This window comes from Poecilia mexicana, unplaced genomic scaffold, assembly GCF_051168715.1.
Source record: "Poecilia mexicana isolate PSO_F unplaced genomic scaffold, ASM5116871v1 scaffold_12, whole genome shotgun sequence".
In the NCBI taxonomy this organism is placed as follows: domain Eukaryota; kingdom Metazoa; phylum Chordata; class Actinopteri; order Cyprinodontiformes; family Poeciliidae; genus Poecilia; species Poecilia mexicana.
In genome coordinates, this window is record NW_028263381.1 from 3,578,172 (window position 1) to 3,596,228 (window position 18,057).

Sequence of the window (18,057 nt, forward strand, 5' to 3'; positions counted from 1 at the left end):
TACTATATATATATAATATATATATATATATATATATATATATATATATAATGATATGCATATGGTGTAAACATAAGATAAGGTTGTGTGGAAGAAAAACAAACATATACAATTATTGCTTTTATTGTTTTAAGTCACTCTAGAAAAGACCAAAGTGCACAGTGGTCTGATAACATGCTTTTCTGATGAAAGTACTTTTTTTTTTTTTTTAATCTGGAATCTCAAAAAGAGCAATGGCATAAAATTGAAGTTGCCATTAAAACTGGCATTTTGTGTCTAATTTGCAAAAAGCAAGTCTAAAAATGTGCATAGCTGTGCATGTCGTTTATGTTTTTATTGTTGTGCATTATGTATTATGTGTCTTTGATTTATTGTGTTTATGTGGACCATCAGTCTTAAAAAAAATCAATCAATTATCACAAAAGGCAGCAGCGCAGAAGCAGCAGCAGGTTGAAAAGCACCGCCAAGTTTTCTTTTTTTGTTATTGTTGTTTTTTTCTTACTTTATGCACTTAAAAATAGAATTTGAAACTCAAAAAAGTGATAGAGCTGAAAAATTGTTTTATCTAATGACTAGGTTATTGGAGTGGTTCTCATTAGTATTCAGGTGGAAGATGATAGTAAAAGCAGGACAATCCAGCACAGTCTGCTTAGTTCTTTTTGTCCAAACATAAGTATCCAGTTCAAATCAATTACTACGTCACACATTATTACATAACGTCAAAAAACAGTCAAAAAATATTTACTTCTCACCTTCTTCATCAGCTCCATTTCAGCACGATTGAATGACTGCAGATATTAGTTGTGTCACACCGCCCTCTTGTGACAAGACGTTGCAATAACAGAAATAATAACATGTTTAAAATGCGAAATTTTATCCCAAAATATTCCATATTTATCTATCTGGACGGTAAACCTTTGAAACCAACACGTACAGTAGGTATTGCATATAACTTAGAACATAGTGCTTCTGGTAACAATATTTATTGTGACCTGGGCTCAGCAGTTTGTGTACGAACAAGACATTTCACTTGTTTAAACTATTTGCATCTGGTGTAATTTTAGCTAAGCTTTTTTTCATTTAGTGAAGTAACTAAAGGTGGGTAGAGCAGTCAGTAATTGTAATCAAGTAAGAATAAGATTACTTCAAATTACATTATTCAAGTAAAAATTATGGTGCAGAAAAACTACTTGTAGAATCACGGAAGCCCATTTCCGCCACACATGAGGAGAAAGAAAACTTGTGTCATAATTATTATGAGATAGCGTCTCATAATAATGAGATCTTGATAGTATAATAAGATGCTATCTCCTTAGCATCTCAATAGTTTGAGATGCTAAGGAGATAGCATCTCAGAAGATAAAGATGTGTTGAAGAAAAACATCTCAATATTATGAGATGCTAATCTGAAATTAGCTCATCAGCTAATTTCTCCTATCTCCTACTAGCGTCTCATTATTATGAAATGCTGCAAGGAGATAGCATCTCATGATATCTAATGCTAATTATGACTTAGCTATTTCATAATGAGATACTCTCAATAATGACTAGCTACCTCATTATTATATGATACTAATGAGATTTTTGTACCTATCTCATTATTATCTCATAAAATAGTTGAGTCATACTTATGACATTTAAGGGGTTTTTTTCATCAGAGTGGCGAAAATTGACTTCCATTAGAATAACTTTTTTTATTGCTACACCAACATCTAGATTTAGTTTAAACAGTGGGACAATTAACTAACAGGGGATAAATAACAGCAGCGGAGAAACTTAAATAAAAATGTACGTATCAACACATAAAAACAAAACACATGCACACCGTACTCCTAAATAAAATTAAGAATTTTTTTTATTAGAAGCAGACTTAATTTTTTGAGTTTTATTTTGAGTCGCCTCGCCGGAAGTTCTGCTCCTTCACCGCTGCTATCATTGTGCTCATTGACAATGTTACCCGCTAGCTTCCAGGGGACATCCGCTCCGGCCGGGCAGCAATGGGACGACTGCGATTTTCATTCCAAACAAATCGATTCGAAGCTTGGAATGAGCGTCAAACGCTGAATAATTGGTGGTTTTAGTGTTTTAAATTCCTTTATGGTTTATTTTGGCCCTGGTTGTGAAGCGAAATCGTCCGGGGTGGAACTTGGCTGACTTGTTCGTCTCGGGGAAGGAAGTTTGTTGTGGCGAAGGAAGCGTAGGAAACCGGGAGGGCCGAAACATCCCGTCATGATGGAGGACTTCGGCTCGGCTCTGGAGAAGAACGTCGCCGACCTCACGGTGATGGACGTCTACGACATCGCGGCGGTGGTGGGCCAGGAGTTCGAGCGGATCATAGACCAGTACGGCTGCGAGGCTCTGTCCCGGCTGATGCCCAAAGTGGTGCGGGTGCTTGAGATCCTGGAGGTGATGGTGAGCCGCAGCAGCATGAGCCCGGACATCGAGGAGCTGCGGCTGGAGCTGGACAGGCTGCGGCTGGAGCGGATAGACCGGCTGGAGAAGGAGAAGAAGCACAGACAGGTGTGACAGAGCGGGGCAGCACGGCAGACTGACTGACCGAGGGAGAGCCATGTTGGTCTGGTTCTACCGACTCACTGCGCCGGTCTCACTACAGTGTGCTTACTGAAAATTTAACCCAAGAGAAATTACTTCATTAAAATATTATTGAAGTATAAAAATAAATATGTAAGTGAATCTTTTAAGGATACAAGTTAAAGTCATGAAAGGGCTGAAAATATTTGACTAATGAATTAAGAGCAAATTTCAAATGCAATAAATCTGGACGTAGTTTAAAAATAATAAAGTATTTTTACTAAATACTGACATTAAATCTGCGTATCAGCAGCACTTACAAGGAAACCTCCAGACAGCTTTCATATTTCTTTATTGTTATAAAGGGCTAACAATATGCCTGAGGTGATAGGTTGTTTTGTGCTCTAAAATCTTATTCAAAAGAATAAAATTTAGTTGTATTTACAGGGTATTGTAGTTGCATTGAAATGAAGATGAAGCAGAAAAGGGGTCAATCAAGTACCTAATATTTTCTTTTTATTTGAAGAATATTTTATTTATCTGAAATTATCACCCTAAAAGATAAAATAAAGTGTCCCACATTTACTAGACTTGAGCTCCGCTGTTGAACTAAGGCTGCACAAAATTATTCAAAGGACTGCAAACAGCCCGAGCCTCACCTTTGACACCCCTGATATACAGTAACTTGTAAAAATATTCATGCCCATTCAATTTTTCAAAAAAAAAAAAAAAATTATGATACAAACTTAAGTTCTTTGAGTTTTTTGCATAAACTCTCAATAAAATTACTAAATATATGCAGTTGCAAAGTACGAAACCAGACTTTAGAGAACAAAATGAAATGATTTAATCTGAGAATACATTGAAATAAACAGCTAAACAGTATAATAACAAAAACTACGAGTAAAAATCTCGATATGTAAACATAACGTAACATTCTGCTTCACATTTTACAGCTGCAGCTGATAAAGGAAAACATGGGCATGCTGTGATTTTTATTTAGCGGTAGCAGTCGGTCTGCTGCGTGCCGTAAAACAGTTTCCAGGTCAGCTTCTCGTGACAGTGACTGAGTCGGTAGCAGACTGATTAACTGGGTCTCATGACTGTGAGATAGTGGACGCCGTGGCTGGGTAAAGTGCGACCGAGCTGCGTTGAGTTTCACGCGCAGAATACCTCAAATGCTCTCGTGGGAGAAATGTGAGTAGGACAGATAGCAGGTTAAGGTTTTTGTGGTAGTTTTATCCCTACAAAACTAATGAGGGCACTTTGCTTTTTTTCTCTCTCTCTCTCTCTTTCTAACACACAATAAGAAGCTGAAATGTTTTTTTCTGTAACTCCAGGAACATTAGCTGACCTTCTCTTGAGGTGCGCTTGCTTTTGAACAAAGGTCATCAGATGATTTAAACTCTCTGGGTTTAGTTTCTTTTTTCTTTTTCTTTTTAGTTTATTTTAAACATTATTGGAAAATAAGAATAACTGCAACACAACTGAAACGGACATTTCACACACTATTTAAACTTGAAACCAGAAATATAAAGATACATATGGTTTTTTTCCCCTCACTCTCTGAAGTTGAAACAAACCAAACTTCTCTTGTTTTAGGTTAGTTAAAATTACAACAATTATTTCTATTTGCTAAATGCCCCGACGATGAGTGAATATGTCAGAGATTTATTTGTTAATGTCGTATAACCGGCCTAAAATAAGAAAAGCTTGGTCTGATTTAACGTGAGAGGAGAGGTGACTGTAAACTTCTGGCTTCAATAATATCAGATCAGTCAGTAGATATTATAATATTAAAGAAAAAAAGAGGTGTGCTGTCTAAATGAACAGACAAACCTAAAAAACAAACAGATGAACTGACTCATTTCCTTCTGTCTCGGTGCTGCAGCGCACAGAGAGTTGCTAACAATACATTAATTATCCTGGTCGGTTTCATTTCAGCGGTTCTTCCAGATGATTCATCTCCCGTCTTGTTGATGGAGTTGACCTGGATGGCATCTCAAGGGTTCATTTGCTTAGATGAGTCAAAATCTCTCAGAGTGAGAGATTATCCTGAGCAGAGCAGTTTAACCAAGTGGAAAATTTGAGAGATCCTTTCTTTACGTCAGTCGGGTCTAAACACAGAGTTAATAGTAGCTCTTCCTCAGCTGCAGAACCAGAACCAGCTGTTTCTAATGCAGCTCATGAAAAGCCTTTATTCATCGTTACTTGGAATTTTTGATATAATTCTGAAAAATGTATAGAAACCTTCCTACATTCAGAGGTAGAGCCAAGCAGAATACTGCAGCAGTTTGTGTCACAGCAGCAGTATGAAAAGCCTCTGACTGAAGACGGTGTGTTGCTGTGTATCACAGTTATTTGGGGTTAGCTGGTTACCTTAATAACAGCCCATGACTATTGCTTCTAGATGTACTAGCATACTTTCAGCCAGCTGACAAGCAGTGCACAGCAACAAGTTGGAGAGGGGCCGTCACATTGTTCTGACTTTACCCTCCACAATGGGATTGCTCCGATAAGTAGGCCCAGAAATCCTTTATTTTGGGACATAAGTGATCGGCCGATGTTAACGTGAAACCGCCCACCAGGTCACGTCTCTGCCGTTGTTAATTTAGCAACTTTGTCGCCATATTTAGCAACTTTCCAAAAAAAAATGCTATTCACTGCAGCTTCAGGCACCTGTCTACCCATGTCTTATGATGTTTGTGTTTTTTGTTCTATCTTTTGAAATGTTGTGCTTTCTTGCGCAGTGACAATAACTGAATTCTGATTTGCTGTGAATCAGACTTTACTGTGGTGTAAAATGTAAAGACATGACTCAGGTACAGACCCTGTGTTAGCCAGGATGTTCACGCTGTCGTAAAATGAAAACTCGTTCGTTATTAGTTCTCATTTAAAGTGAGACAGCACCGCTACATCTCTGGATCTGGGTCAGATCAGCAGATTATGGAGCTTCACTTTGAGATTTAAGTCGTGTAATAATGAGTTGTTTAAAAATGTGTGTGTTCAGGAGTTGGAGCGGGTGGAGGACGTGTGGCGGGGAGAGGCCCAGGACCTCCTGTCCCAGATCGCTCAGCTGCAGGAGGAGAACAAGAACCTCCTGTCCAACATGTCCCTCAAAGACTCTGTGAACGAGGAGGACCTGCAGAGGCACGAGGGTGAGGCCGGCGCTTCTGACAACCCGACGCCTGCACGCCTTAGAGACCCGGAGGTCACGTGTTCTTCTCACCAAAGGTCGTCACGGTTAAAACTAAAACGTAACGAAATGGCGAAAACTGAAATTGAGGAAACGTTTTCGTTAACTAAAGTAAATAGAAACGGTAATTAGTGGAGAAAAACTGGAACTATATCATGCGTTTATAAAACTAAAACATACTGAAATCATAAATGTTCTTTGTTTTCGTGTTTGTGAATCTATTTATTGGCCTTTCGACTAGATTCATTTCCCACACACAAACAGTTCATGTCGGACGCCTGCAAATTACGAAGCTCAATATTCTGCTTGACGCAAAATGGCTTCAGCAAAAGTTGGGAGAAAACACCAGAATCTGTCATTTGCTTTGTAATAACTGAATACATTTTTAGAAAATGGGATCTTCTGCTGAGTATTTACTGACCAAATTGATGTGTTCATAATCACAATGCAACACTTTGAATTCTGAACCAAAAAATGAACCAAAGTCTGAAAAAACTGAGACGACTAAATTAAAACTAAACAACACTGAACTAATAGGAACTAACAAAAACTCACAAACGCATTCTAAAAACTAAGACTAACAAACAAAACGTCACAAAGAAATAAAACTAAACTACAATGAAAAACCCAAAACTATTAGAATCCTCTTTATGACATAATATATGTAGAGACATTTGGAGCTCATGTTTGATTTACTTACTTGATCTTATTATTACTTCACACTACTTCAATGCGCTAAGTAATTGATTTTTTTTCTTCCTTTGGACAGTGGAAATGTTTACACCTGTTCATCCAAGTGGGAAACGATAGTTCACGTTCCATCATAATGGAGATGAATAACATTTTAATGATTTATTAAAACACAATGAGATGAAAATTGGACTCAAAGCTTCAGTGACTGAAGTGTCACCCAAAGACAAAAGGTGAAAGATTTTTCAGCATTTTCTTCTAACCAAAACCGTCTAAGGTTATAATGTTAGCTAATCCATGCCAATATAGCATATTAATCTTGTTAATGAGAATACAGATGTTGTCGTTTCCTGTTTTAAAGTTAATACCAGGAATAAACCCAATTCTCTTTCATTTCTCTGCAGAAGTTGCTTTAAACATATTTGGGAGAAATGCTTTGTTCTTCTGTTGCTTGAGGTTACGACCCGGAAAGGTCAATTTTGTATTTTCACGTTGTGGAATTTGACATTTTCTCTTCAAAAACAAAACAAAACGAAAAAAGTCCGCTACATGTCTCTCAGTTCTTCGCTCAACGGCCTCGCACAGAGGCGCACACAAAGAAAGCCTTCTCTGTGTCCGCCTCGTCTCAGCCTCTGTGTCGTCCCACACAGAGGCCGCAGTGATCCCGCCGCCCCGCCGGACAGACCAGCCTCAGTACTGGTCAACACCTGCCAGACTCGCACACAAATCGGCCACCGTGGCTTCTCCCCCCTCTCTCTCTGCTAATAAACACTGGGGATTAAAAAAAAAATGTCAGAAATAAATCTTCTCAGTTTGCAGTCCAACACTCAGCTGCTCTCTTCCAGGGATGACGGAGAGGGAGAAGCAGGTGATGATGAAGCTGAAGGAGGTGGTGGACAAGCAGAGGGATGAGATTCGAGCGAAGGACCGCGAGCTAACGTTGAAAAACGAGGACGTAGAAGCAGTAAGGCCACTTCCTCTGCAAAGGGGCGTCAAAGAGAATGGCAGGAGAAACTTACACCGCAAAAACACAACATCTTACCAAGTGGTTTTGTCTAGTTTCTAGCGAGAATATCTTAGAATACTTGGGGTAAAAGACTGAAATAACTTACAAGTAACTTTTTTAGAAAGATACAGGAGCTTGTTTTAAGTTAATAATTCCTGAATATTGATGAAAAAGTGCAAGTTCCACTAGCAGATTATTTCACTTGTAACATGGAATAAAATCTATTATTAGTGAAAAATCTGCCAGCTGAACTAGTACTTCTTCATCAATATTAAGGAATTATTGATTTAAAACAAGCTCCTAAATCTTACTGAAAAATAACTTGTAAATTATATTTTCTTATTTCAAATGAATTAAGATAATTGCACCAAAGACTACGTCAGATATACATGGTAAGATTTTGTGTTTTTACAATGTTGGCATCAAATTTCTTTTTTTTTTTTTTTTAATACTCCCTCCACATTGTTGCATATCTGCCTTACGTTTGATTGGCCGTTAAAGTTAACCTTCTGTTATGGCCTCATGCATTCAACACTGCAGTGTAGATGATCTTAACCAGCGAATTTGTTCTGGATTGTCCTCCTGATTGTAACTATCCCCTTTTTTTGAAGGACAATTGCATTTACAGAAACTTCATAAATCATTTTGCTTGTTATTTCTCTTGTTTTATTTGTTTATTTTGTATGTTTAAAACAACTCCGTCTTTTCCTCCTGCAGCTCCAGCAGCAGCAGTCTCGCCTCATGAAAATCAACCACGACCTGCGGCACAAGATCTCCGTGGTGGAGGCTCAGGGCAAAGCGCTGATCGGGCAGAAGGTGGAGCTGGAGGCCGGCGCCCAGGCACAGGCGCAGGAAGTCTGCGCCCTGCGGCAGGAAGTGACGCGCCTACGGGAGCGTCTCCACGGAGAGCCGACGGCGCAGAGGCCCGAGGAGCTCCTGGTGCCTCAGCCGCCGTCACCGGCAGAGGTGAGAGACGCACAGAGATCAAGTTCAGGCTGACAGCTGCTTTTAAATATATCAGGGACAACTCTGAGACGCTTGGAATTTAAATATTTGCTCGTGGTCGAGCAAAATGTCGGCGGTTTAACGAGACAAAAGAAGTGACTTCATTCAGCTGTGATAGATGTGTTTCCTCCATGGACTCCTCAAGGTTTTTCTCTGTAGCTTTGTTGTTTTTTATGTTTCCATAATATAACCTCAATTTCTCTTTCAAGCTGCCTTATGCAATTTTTATAAACACTATTTCATTTTATTTTTTTACATGTTTCTTAAAACTGTCACTATGTCATGCTAGTATGTGAAATAGTGAAAAAATAAAACTCCTCCCATAAATGCATTGCTCCTGGTCTAAAGCAACCAGTCACAGCCAGGAGGAGGATCTTAGCGCTGTCAGTTAAGCTTGCATACGCGCTGCTAAATGTGCTAATGGCGGAAAACCAAGACATCATTCCAGGAAAACTTTATATCCACCACCAGGCTAACTAGCCTTAGCATTCATGGCAGAACAAGCTGTAGCCTAGCAAAGAGCAACGGCAAGGGTGTGAGCGTTGCATCCATGAAAGTGATTGACAGTGCTAAGACCCTCCTCTTGGCTCTAATTGGTTGTTTTTGACTGAGCAATGGATTTCTGCAGTAAGCATTGGGACCCAGTTTATGTGCTTCATCCTGCATTGTCTCGACACAGTGATGGTTTAAAAAAATTTAAATGAAACACGTTTTTTAAAAATTAAAGTGAAATCCTGCAAGTTGTTGCGCAGAAACATTCTGCTGAAGATCTTCCGTCACATTTACCTCAGAGACTGTTTGGGGAATAATAAAGTGTTTTTCACTTCGCCAGCGGGATAAGAGCGCCGCAGTGGTTTTGAGCACTGAGGGTTGGTCAGACAGACCGGGCGCCTGCCGGCTGACGGCGGGGGGCTTCGAGCCGCCTCCGCAGACCCATACTTCCTTCCTCAGCTCAGAAGGAAATGAAGATGAGGAGGCAGAGGACGAAGCTGCGTGGCTTTGGGTAATGCAGGCTGGCGTGATGTTTAGTTTTCTCCACGACGACGGCTTCAAAAAGCTGCCGGTCTAACGGCGTGATGCGGGCGGAGTGGCTCTGCATGGCAGTCTGAAAACTAACACGTGTCAGCGGGGGATTTGTTTTTTCCTCTCCAGCCAAGTGGGTGAGAACTTTTAGATGACTGCACTGACGATGCCTCTAAATATAGATCAGCATGACGACTCAACCTCAAGCGGCACTTGAAGTTGTTGTTTCAGTGATCAACAAACCCTGAAAGGCTGGTTCATCTTCCAACCAACATGAAACAAGTGGGGGATTTTTTAGCAGGTGTTTTAGGCAGCAATAGACTTAGAAATATTAGACGATTTATTTTTAGAGGTTATATTTAATCATCTGTGTGTCCGTTGGAAACTCCCAACGTGCAACAAAAAGATCAAAGGATCTCATGTGGAGATAGAAATGTCACATCAGTAAAATATTCAGTGGAAACTCTGAACCTCAAATGAAATTGGTTGGAATAGATCATTTATATATTGAGTGTCTGAATATGAAAACATGTTTCCCTGTTGAAAATAATAGACAATAATAGACACCGACAAGCCCACCCACCAAAACATACACAACACTTAAAATCAGCCATTTTCAACATATTAGTCATTAAAACTATACTATATGACTGCTACAATGTTAGCAGAAGTGTTCCTAAAATAAGAAAATTGAACACTTTTCCAGGTTCTCTGGGACATATTGATGATTAAGAACGTAAAAACGGACCAGTACAAGACAGGTGTGTAGTTCTGTGAACTCCCCACATACTTCATCTGAAGAGCCGCGATCGACTCTGACTGACGTAGACGCGCGACAGAAATCACATCATTTTGTTCACAGAGAAGCATCCGCCTCCCGAACTTGACGCCAGGCCCAGTCGAAGTGTCATGTGATTGATCAGAAGTTTGTCGCCGTGTTTTATGCAGAAATGCTCTCGGACAGCTCTGTTGATATTTCTCTCCAACAAGCCCTCTTCTACTGTTCATACCAGAAGGCGACATGAATACCTTTTTAAGAACATTTATCTGATGCAGTGAGAAATGATGTACATTTGTACATAAATAACTTTTGTAGTAATAACCATACTGTCAAATGGCTAATAACTCCTGTAAATTGCAGCGTCATTATCCGCAGAGGCCGCCTGCTGAAAAGCGCGTCACTCTTTTGGTGTTTGTGGGAACCCCGGAGGTCAGCAGCTTCAGCAGAAAACATTTTTCCTTATTTCTTCTGTTCTGTGGCCTCAGTTGAGTGTTCACTTATTTTGTCATAAATGAGAAAGTGGTGTCCATTTAAAAATTGGAAAACTGATTGAATTTGGAAAAAATTGTAATTAAATGTATGATGTCAGACGTTGTTCCTTTAAAACTTGTATCCATAAGAGTAAATTCCCTGCGTGGCTTAGTGAGCTGCATGTGTTTGGGGTGTTTTTCTTTAACCGAATGCGATTGTTTCTGGTTTGCTGAGTTAAAAGTGAGAAACACGTCACATCTTTAAGACAAAAGAGACACAGACAAACTAATTACATGTTTTAAACAAAAAAAAAAAAACGCTCATATCTGACTTGAAGTCCAACATCTGCCACCAGGAGGCGATGTGTGACGAGGACATGCCTGGTGTGTTCCAATATTTCACCAAGGTATCCTCACCTCGTACCCGCTTCCTCCTCCTTCCATGCTGGCCGGTTTAGTTCACTCTATGTGATGCACCACTGTCTCGGCAGGAGGCGATGTGCGAGGAGGAGTCGGGCGGAGTGGACCCGAAAGACCCCAACCGGCCCCGCTTCACGCTGCAGGAGCTGAGGGACGTCTTGCACGAGAGGAATGAGCTGAAGGCCAAAGTGTTCCTACTGCAGGAAGAGCTGACGTACTACAAGAGGTAGATGGAGTGGAGTGGATTCTTCCTAGCTTATGACTGGACTAACAATAACAGAGCTGCTTCCTTTCAATCGTTCTTCTTCTGGCCTTCATGCTGGGCTGATTTCCTGTTGATGTGATGCTATTTGGAACGAAAAAAGATCACTTTGCATACTGTGGTTTCTCTTGTTGCATCGTACCTTTGAGTCATCCTCATCTGTCTATATCTTTTTAAACAACAAATAGTGATAATTTTCCACAGTGTCATTCTTCTATCTGTACCCATTATATTCATTATATAAACATTCCACGTTATAAATAAACAAAAGAATAGATATCGATAATATTGTCAAAAGTTATAACAATGAGTACAATACAGTCACCCAATCATAATGGTATTTTTTTTTACTGAAAGTGTACAGTGAGTGCAAAAATCTATCTACTATTAAATTGTCTGTGTCCGTCTTGGAATGGTTGTTGCTGTAAATAAATTGGGGGCTCGTCCAGGATCTTTATTTTTCAGATACTTGTAAGAGCCTAAATAAACCCAACAAAAGAAAAATATGAGAGTCCTGCTTGAAGACTTCAATAAAAACTATTTATTTAGTAAAGCTTTATAATCCAACAATATTTGGAAAAACAAGCATTTGTCCAAATATTTTCTTCATGAGCCTCAACTCATGTATACTTCAATGTATTTCTATGGTGCTAGTCCAAGTTTCATTCAATTCTCCACTTGGTACAATATGGCTCTTTCTCACTTAGTTTTCTGCACTCATTTCACAATAAAACAAACATATTGCCACATTCTTTTGTTCATTGCCAACATGTTCTTGTGTAAAATGTGTTTTTCTTAATTTATTAGCATATTCAGAGGAAACACTTTCATCCTGCATTTTCCACACATATGTGCTTGACGACTGTAATCGTTTCTTTTCACAGTGATGAAGTAGACGATGACATCGCAACTCCTTCTCCGTCTCCCTCCCCTGAGCTGAGGACCCGCTCTCGGTCGTCCGCCCAGCCCGAATCGGGAATCAAGCGACTGTAAGTCACAGCTTCACGCCCACAATCACACCTGACCTGTAGGGTTGGCAGCAGCCTGTCACAGTCTCCCTCCCTGCTCTGCGTTAAGGGAAATGATTAGTTTGCATGTGCAAATCAAAGGGTGTCGTTTTGCTTTCTTGCTTCAGCCGTTTATCTCCCAGAGAAGCGGATCTGCAGGATCATAACTTTATTTCAAGCTTGTAGCAGCACATCACAACCTTACACACACACATACACACATCCAAAAAAAATTCTGTTATTGGTCATCTGAGGAAAACAGCACATTGCGACAGTCTCTTCCTGCGTTTGTCTGGCTGTGAAAATAAGCTAGAGGTTACACAGTGAAACTTGCTGAACTCTAAATATGTGCTCTTTGTGGCTGCATGGGAAAATGTATGTTCTCTGAAAACTTTCGCTACCAAACACAAACCCAGTGATCTACCATAAGTAGCCACTAGGTAGAAATCTGACGATCCGGGAAATTCTTTTCCCGCTTTTGTTGTTGCCTTTTCTGTGTTTGTCACTAACACTCTCCACCTACACTCTACAAACATGATTGTCTTTTTAAATAGTTGTTAATGAAGGCCTTTATGTGCAGTTTAAAACAGCTTCTCCTCACATGTTGGCTTTTTTGGTGCTTGAGACCATTATTGTCTCTTCATGCTTGCTTTATTGTAGTTTAGGAGAACTAATAATAACTACGAAAAGTTTTAAGAACAGCACTATGTATTTAAAGTCAGGAATACAGTAGCTCCGTTTCCACTACAAATGTGCGCAAAACTGTTGATATTCCGCTAATGTTAAAAAAACAAGCAAACAAACTACAATTTCACAATTACGCTGTTTCCGTTAAATTAGAAACGCAATTAAAATCACACGTGAATAAGTTTGTTCATGTCGTAAGTCATTACGAAACATCCTCCTACCACTTCCTGTCGTCTTCTTCATCATTTCCGCTAGCAGTAACATCCAGTTGTTGACTCTTGAACTGCGAAAAAAGTATTTCCGTTGTAGTTTTGCGAAAAACGCTAATTTCGATATGGCAGAAAAAACATTTTTATCGAGAAACTTGAGGGTTTTTTTCCGGAATTGCCTTGTTTCCATTCAGCAAATTTATTTTCATAATTCCAAATTTCACAGTTTTATGGTGGATGGAAACGCAGCTAGTGTTTCATTGTGTGTGTGTGTGAATGAACTCTGACATGACTTTTGTTACATCCCCCGCCCCCACCCTCCTCTTCCTCCTCCTCCTCCTCTTCCTCTTCCTCCTCTTCCTCTCTGTGCAACAGGATCTTCACAGCCATAATGCCGATGGTGGCGGCTGGTTTGATCCCAGATGACCCCACTTTACAGCCAATCAGACGCCTCATGTCGCTTGTATGACTTTATTTTGGCTTTCAGCCCGTCACGGTTCCTGCTAACAGCCTCCACCCCGCTGCATGTGCCTCACCTTTGTAGTATTCTGATTGGCTGATTGTGGGGCTGTCTGATTGTTGTGGTGGATCATTAAAAAACTAAATAAATCAGCCAGTCAGAATAGACGTTAGTTTTGTTTCACTCAATCACTTTGGCCTTTATGTTCTTTAGTGAATCACTTTCTAATGTTTGCACTGATCAATTTATAGGGTTCACAGTAAAATCTGCAGAGATTAATTTAAAATAAATTCTATAACTTTCAAATCATTTAGACCTCTGAGAGATCTAACAGACAAGATCACTGTAGGATATTTAAAATTAAATCGTTTTAAGTGTCAATGAATCAAAGAATCTCGCAAAAGAGCATTTGTGAGGTCGGACACTGATGTTGGACTCTCTCACTCATGTCCTCATCCACTGTTACGTTGAAACTGGTCCAACATGGTTGGGATTGTCCAAAAGTTCCTTTCACTGGGACTGAGGAGCCATCGTCTCTAAATCAAGAGATGATGATGATGATGATGCTGGTGATGGTAGCATAATGCCGTGGGATTGTTTCACTACGATATCCTCCATTGTGGATGGAATAATGGAAAAACATCTTGAAGCAGCAGCTAGAGTCTGGCTGCTAGACTGATGAAACCCAAAAGCAGTTGTGTGGAAACTGGAAGTATCACTGATATTAAGAGTTGCTGACAAAATGTACGAAGTATAAAGTATAAATTCTGCAGCTGCTTCTGGGTCTGTCAGTAGTTGGAGAGCAATAAAAACATTTATATCAGATCTTTTACATCATTTGCAACATTTTTCCTAATGAATTTCCCCTAAGCACAATATTTTCTTTCTCCTAGTTTTTTGTTTTTTTGCTATGAAATTTAAACAAGATCTAAAACCACAACTAAACTCTATCCCCAAAGAGCCCTGAAGGGGGCGACATTAACAGCACTGTTACCCTAACTCCTAACACCGCTTTTCATGTTTTGTTCAGTTCCTGACCTCACAGACATGACTGTGTTTCAAACCTCTCTGTGTCGTCTCTTCAGGTTTAGCTTCTTTTCACGTGACAAGCAGCGCGGCGCGCAGCGGGGAGCGCCAATCGACGCCGGAGGCGGCTTCAGGTCCTGGATGCAAAAAGATGACGTGTACACAGAACAAGCCCAGGAGGCTCTGCAGCATCTGTAGGATGCAAGAATACACTCCACTCCTCCCCACGCACATCAAACTACCGCTACGGACTCATTCTGTGCTTCAACCTGAGGGGCCTCGCAAGAAACAAGAGGATCTTTTCGGAGAAATGCATCAAAAGGTTTATTTAAATAAGAGACGATACGTTGTCAGTTTAGAGACTGTGCAGCTTTGAAACGCCAGAAAGTGTTTTAGTTTTCCAGGAATCGTTTCCACAGGAGGTGGTAGACCCACGTTGAAGGATGGAGAGGCTGGATGTTGACGAGAAGACGAGACGGGAGCGTCAAGCAAATTTATTTCGACTGAAAAAAGGAAGTTCTCCACATTTTTATTTTTTATCAGTAGAAGGTGAAGCTGCGAGGGAAAATTTGACACGTTTCGTTTTACAGTATTTTAACGTTTCCAGCCACTTTGGTCCCGACATGTGATCACCACCAGCATTTAGGGACTTCTGAGCGGCTCCACGGATCAACTCTGCGTCTAATCATGATTTAAATACTGGAGGCCATTTCTTCAAAGAAAACAGCGTGAATGAGTAAAGTTGAGGCCATGCCAAAACAGTAAACTGAAACTCAAACAAATGACAAAAATGGCTAACTTTAGCTTTATGCCATGATTGAGATAATTACAATATTATACCTTGGACGTCTTCAACTTTTTTTTAGCATAAGAAATTAAATTCAGGAGATCTTATCTCATTAAGTTACGTTAAGCAACCTCCCTAGTTCTTATTATAAGGCCTAAATACATGCCGTATCCCTGAGTCAGCAGATATTTTACATTAAAATCTTGTCATTTATACATAATGGTAATAATATTTTAGTAAAACAAAGAGGACAAGGGTTTTCAAATCATTGTAGAGCCAAAAACATTAATAGGGTTTGTGTGCCCTATTAAAAACAAACACATAAGGTTGACACTTTTATGGGAGTGATTTCTATTTTCTCGTCTATTCTCAGTAATAAGAGTGGATTTGGGTTTCTCCCTAAAAAATATAGCTTTCAAATCAACCACTGTAGCTTCGTCATAGAATTACAGTATAATAATAAATAATTTTGAGATCGCTTATGTAGCTTCTATGCGATATTTAACATAAAAATTTTGTGACGTCGGATTTTCTTGGCAGAAATGGGATTCCATAGAAAATGTTATTCGTTCTTTTTGTTTTGACTCATTATGAAATTAACCATTTTCTCCATCAATTAGCAATACTTTTCTACCAGTTGTATCTGAATGTATAAAATAATCCTCCACTTATATACTTCTGCAACTCTAACGATGCCAAATCAGCCCCGGTGTTTGGTTCCAAACTTTGAAAACCGAAACTAAAGTTGGCTTTAATTTCGCCGACTTAACCAAAACATTTTGTTTTACATCCGCTTTATTTCATGATTTCATGCAGATGTTTCTCCGTGTTACACTACGTTTATACAAGTCATGGGAAAAAATATATGGAAAGGTGTGTTTAATGAAAGCTCAAATTTACAAAGTTGTAGACCACGTAATACAGAGCAAACACCATGTTGCTGTCCTCTGAATGGATCATTTTCAGCTTGGCAGTGTAGACATCAGGAAAGTCACACAGGAGAAAATATTTTGGATGAGAAGGATGCAGTTTTTATTTCGTTTTATATTTCTTTTTATGTTTTTACAGTTTGTGCTTCATTCGCTGCAGTGAGATAAGCTGTGTGTTTTAATAGTGACAGCACTTTATCCTTATTTACGCTCCTCAGAGAGCCGGAATAAATTATTGTAAAAGGACAAGAATGATATATAGCAAGAATACGATGATAAAGGCAAGTGTGTTTGTGTGTGTGTGCAATTAAGCAATTTCTCTCTTTTTCTCTCACATAATTAAGCCTGGAAGGACAATAACACAGAATTAAAGGGAAGTCCAGACAAAGCAGCTCAATATTTCTCTTCTATCATGTCTGCACTCTGACAGGCAGATGTAACAAAAGCATCATGGCTCCAGTTCAAACCTGTTTCTTTAGTAATTAAAGTCATTAACATGAAAAGGGTGTTGTGTGTCTTCATTTGATTCTTCATGCTGATTTTTTTAATTCTTTTCATCCACGTAAAGTGAAAAAGTAAACCCTTTTTGGCCACCAGAGGGCAGGACATCCAACTCATCACAGCTTTACAGTTCTAGCTCGACACTCGGGGAAAAGCGAAGCAGGTGGACAAAGGGGCGTCCCAGCCGTTGGAGAGACGGCAGGTGTGGTTGATGGGAAGGGACGCTGGACTACCAGGAAGTATTCACGACACCACGGTACTGCGAGTGTCCACATACCGTGTTTCCCGAAAGTAAGACAGTGTCTTACTTTCTTTTTATCCCCAAAAGCCCCACTATGTCTTACTTTCGGGGTATGTCTTATATTGGAAAAAAATTGTCGAATGTCGAATGAACGTATGGAGAGGGGGACGGTGCGGACATGGGCAGGAGGCGGCGCGCAGCTAGATGAGAGGTGTTTCCCCAAAAAGTAAGACATATGTCTTACTTTCGGGGTACGGCTTATATTAGCCGACCCCCCCTGAAACCCCCGATACGTCTTACAATCGGGGGTGTCTTACTATCGGGGAAACACTACTGCTCGAGGGATTTAACTCCCTCGAGAAGTTAAATCCCTGCTCGAGGGATTTAACTAACGCGGGAACTAGCGGTGTGGTTTTTGTCGTTTATTTTGCCGCAGCAAAACGATCAAAAAGGCCAGTGTAAGTTTTTTTTTTTCTTAAGAAGCTATATTTCCCTTGTGGTGTTTTGCTCCATTATGCCAGAAATAACGCAGATATAATGTCACCAAATTATGGCTACGTGGTCTAGAAAGTTGCTCTCGGCACCTCTTTGAAGCCCATCTTTGTTCTTCCTGTACAAGTGGATCAAAATTGGGTATAGAGGGAATCAACCTTTTCAGAAATCTCAAAAAGATGAGAAGCATTTGACAAAAACTTTAAATTTTGAGCATGTCTGATTGGTGAAGCCCTGTAGTTGTACTAAATTCAGTTTTCTCGGTTAAGACAACTTTATGCTTGAATCCCAAAGCTAAAAACCCCTACAGAAAACGCTCATCTTCCCATAAAA

The 18,057-nt window shown here is 39.8% G+C and overlaps 1 protein-coding gene across 4 annotated transcripts; it reads left to right on the plus strand.

Moving 5' to 3' along the window:
• Nucleotides 1–1,938: 1,938 nt before the first annotated feature.
• On the plus strand, nt 1,939–16,993 carry rilpl1 (Rab interacting lysosomal protein-like 1). 4 transcript variants are annotated; one of them, XM_014999442.2, is made up of 9 exons: nt 2,197–2,520; nt 5,543–5,690; nt 7,264–7,382; nt 8,142–8,390; nt 9,262–9,432; nt 11,060–11,110; nt 11,195–11,349; nt 12,270–12,374; nt 14,834–16,993. In XM_014999442.2, the coding sequence occupies exons 1-9, from the start codon at nt 2,230–2,232 to the stop codon at nt 14,970–14,972; spliced, it is 1,428 nt and encodes a 475-aa protein (XP_014854928.2). In that variant the 5' UTR covers nt 2,197–2,229; the 3' UTR covers nt 14,973–16,993. The 4 variants fall into 4 exon arrangements, with proteins under 4 accessions (XP_087866886.1, XP_087866887.1, XP_014854931.1 ...); XM_088010760.1 differs by lacking the exons at nt 9,262–9,432; nt 11,060–11,110 and adding an exon at nt 13,664–13,751 and having other exon boundaries at nt 1,939–2,520; nt 14,834–14,961; XM_088010761.1 differs by lacking the exons at nt 9,262–9,432; nt 11,060–11,110; nt 14,834–16,993 and adding an exon at nt 13,664–13,757 and having other exon boundaries at nt 1,939–2,520.
• Nucleotides 16,994–18,057: the final 1,064 nt, after the last annotated feature.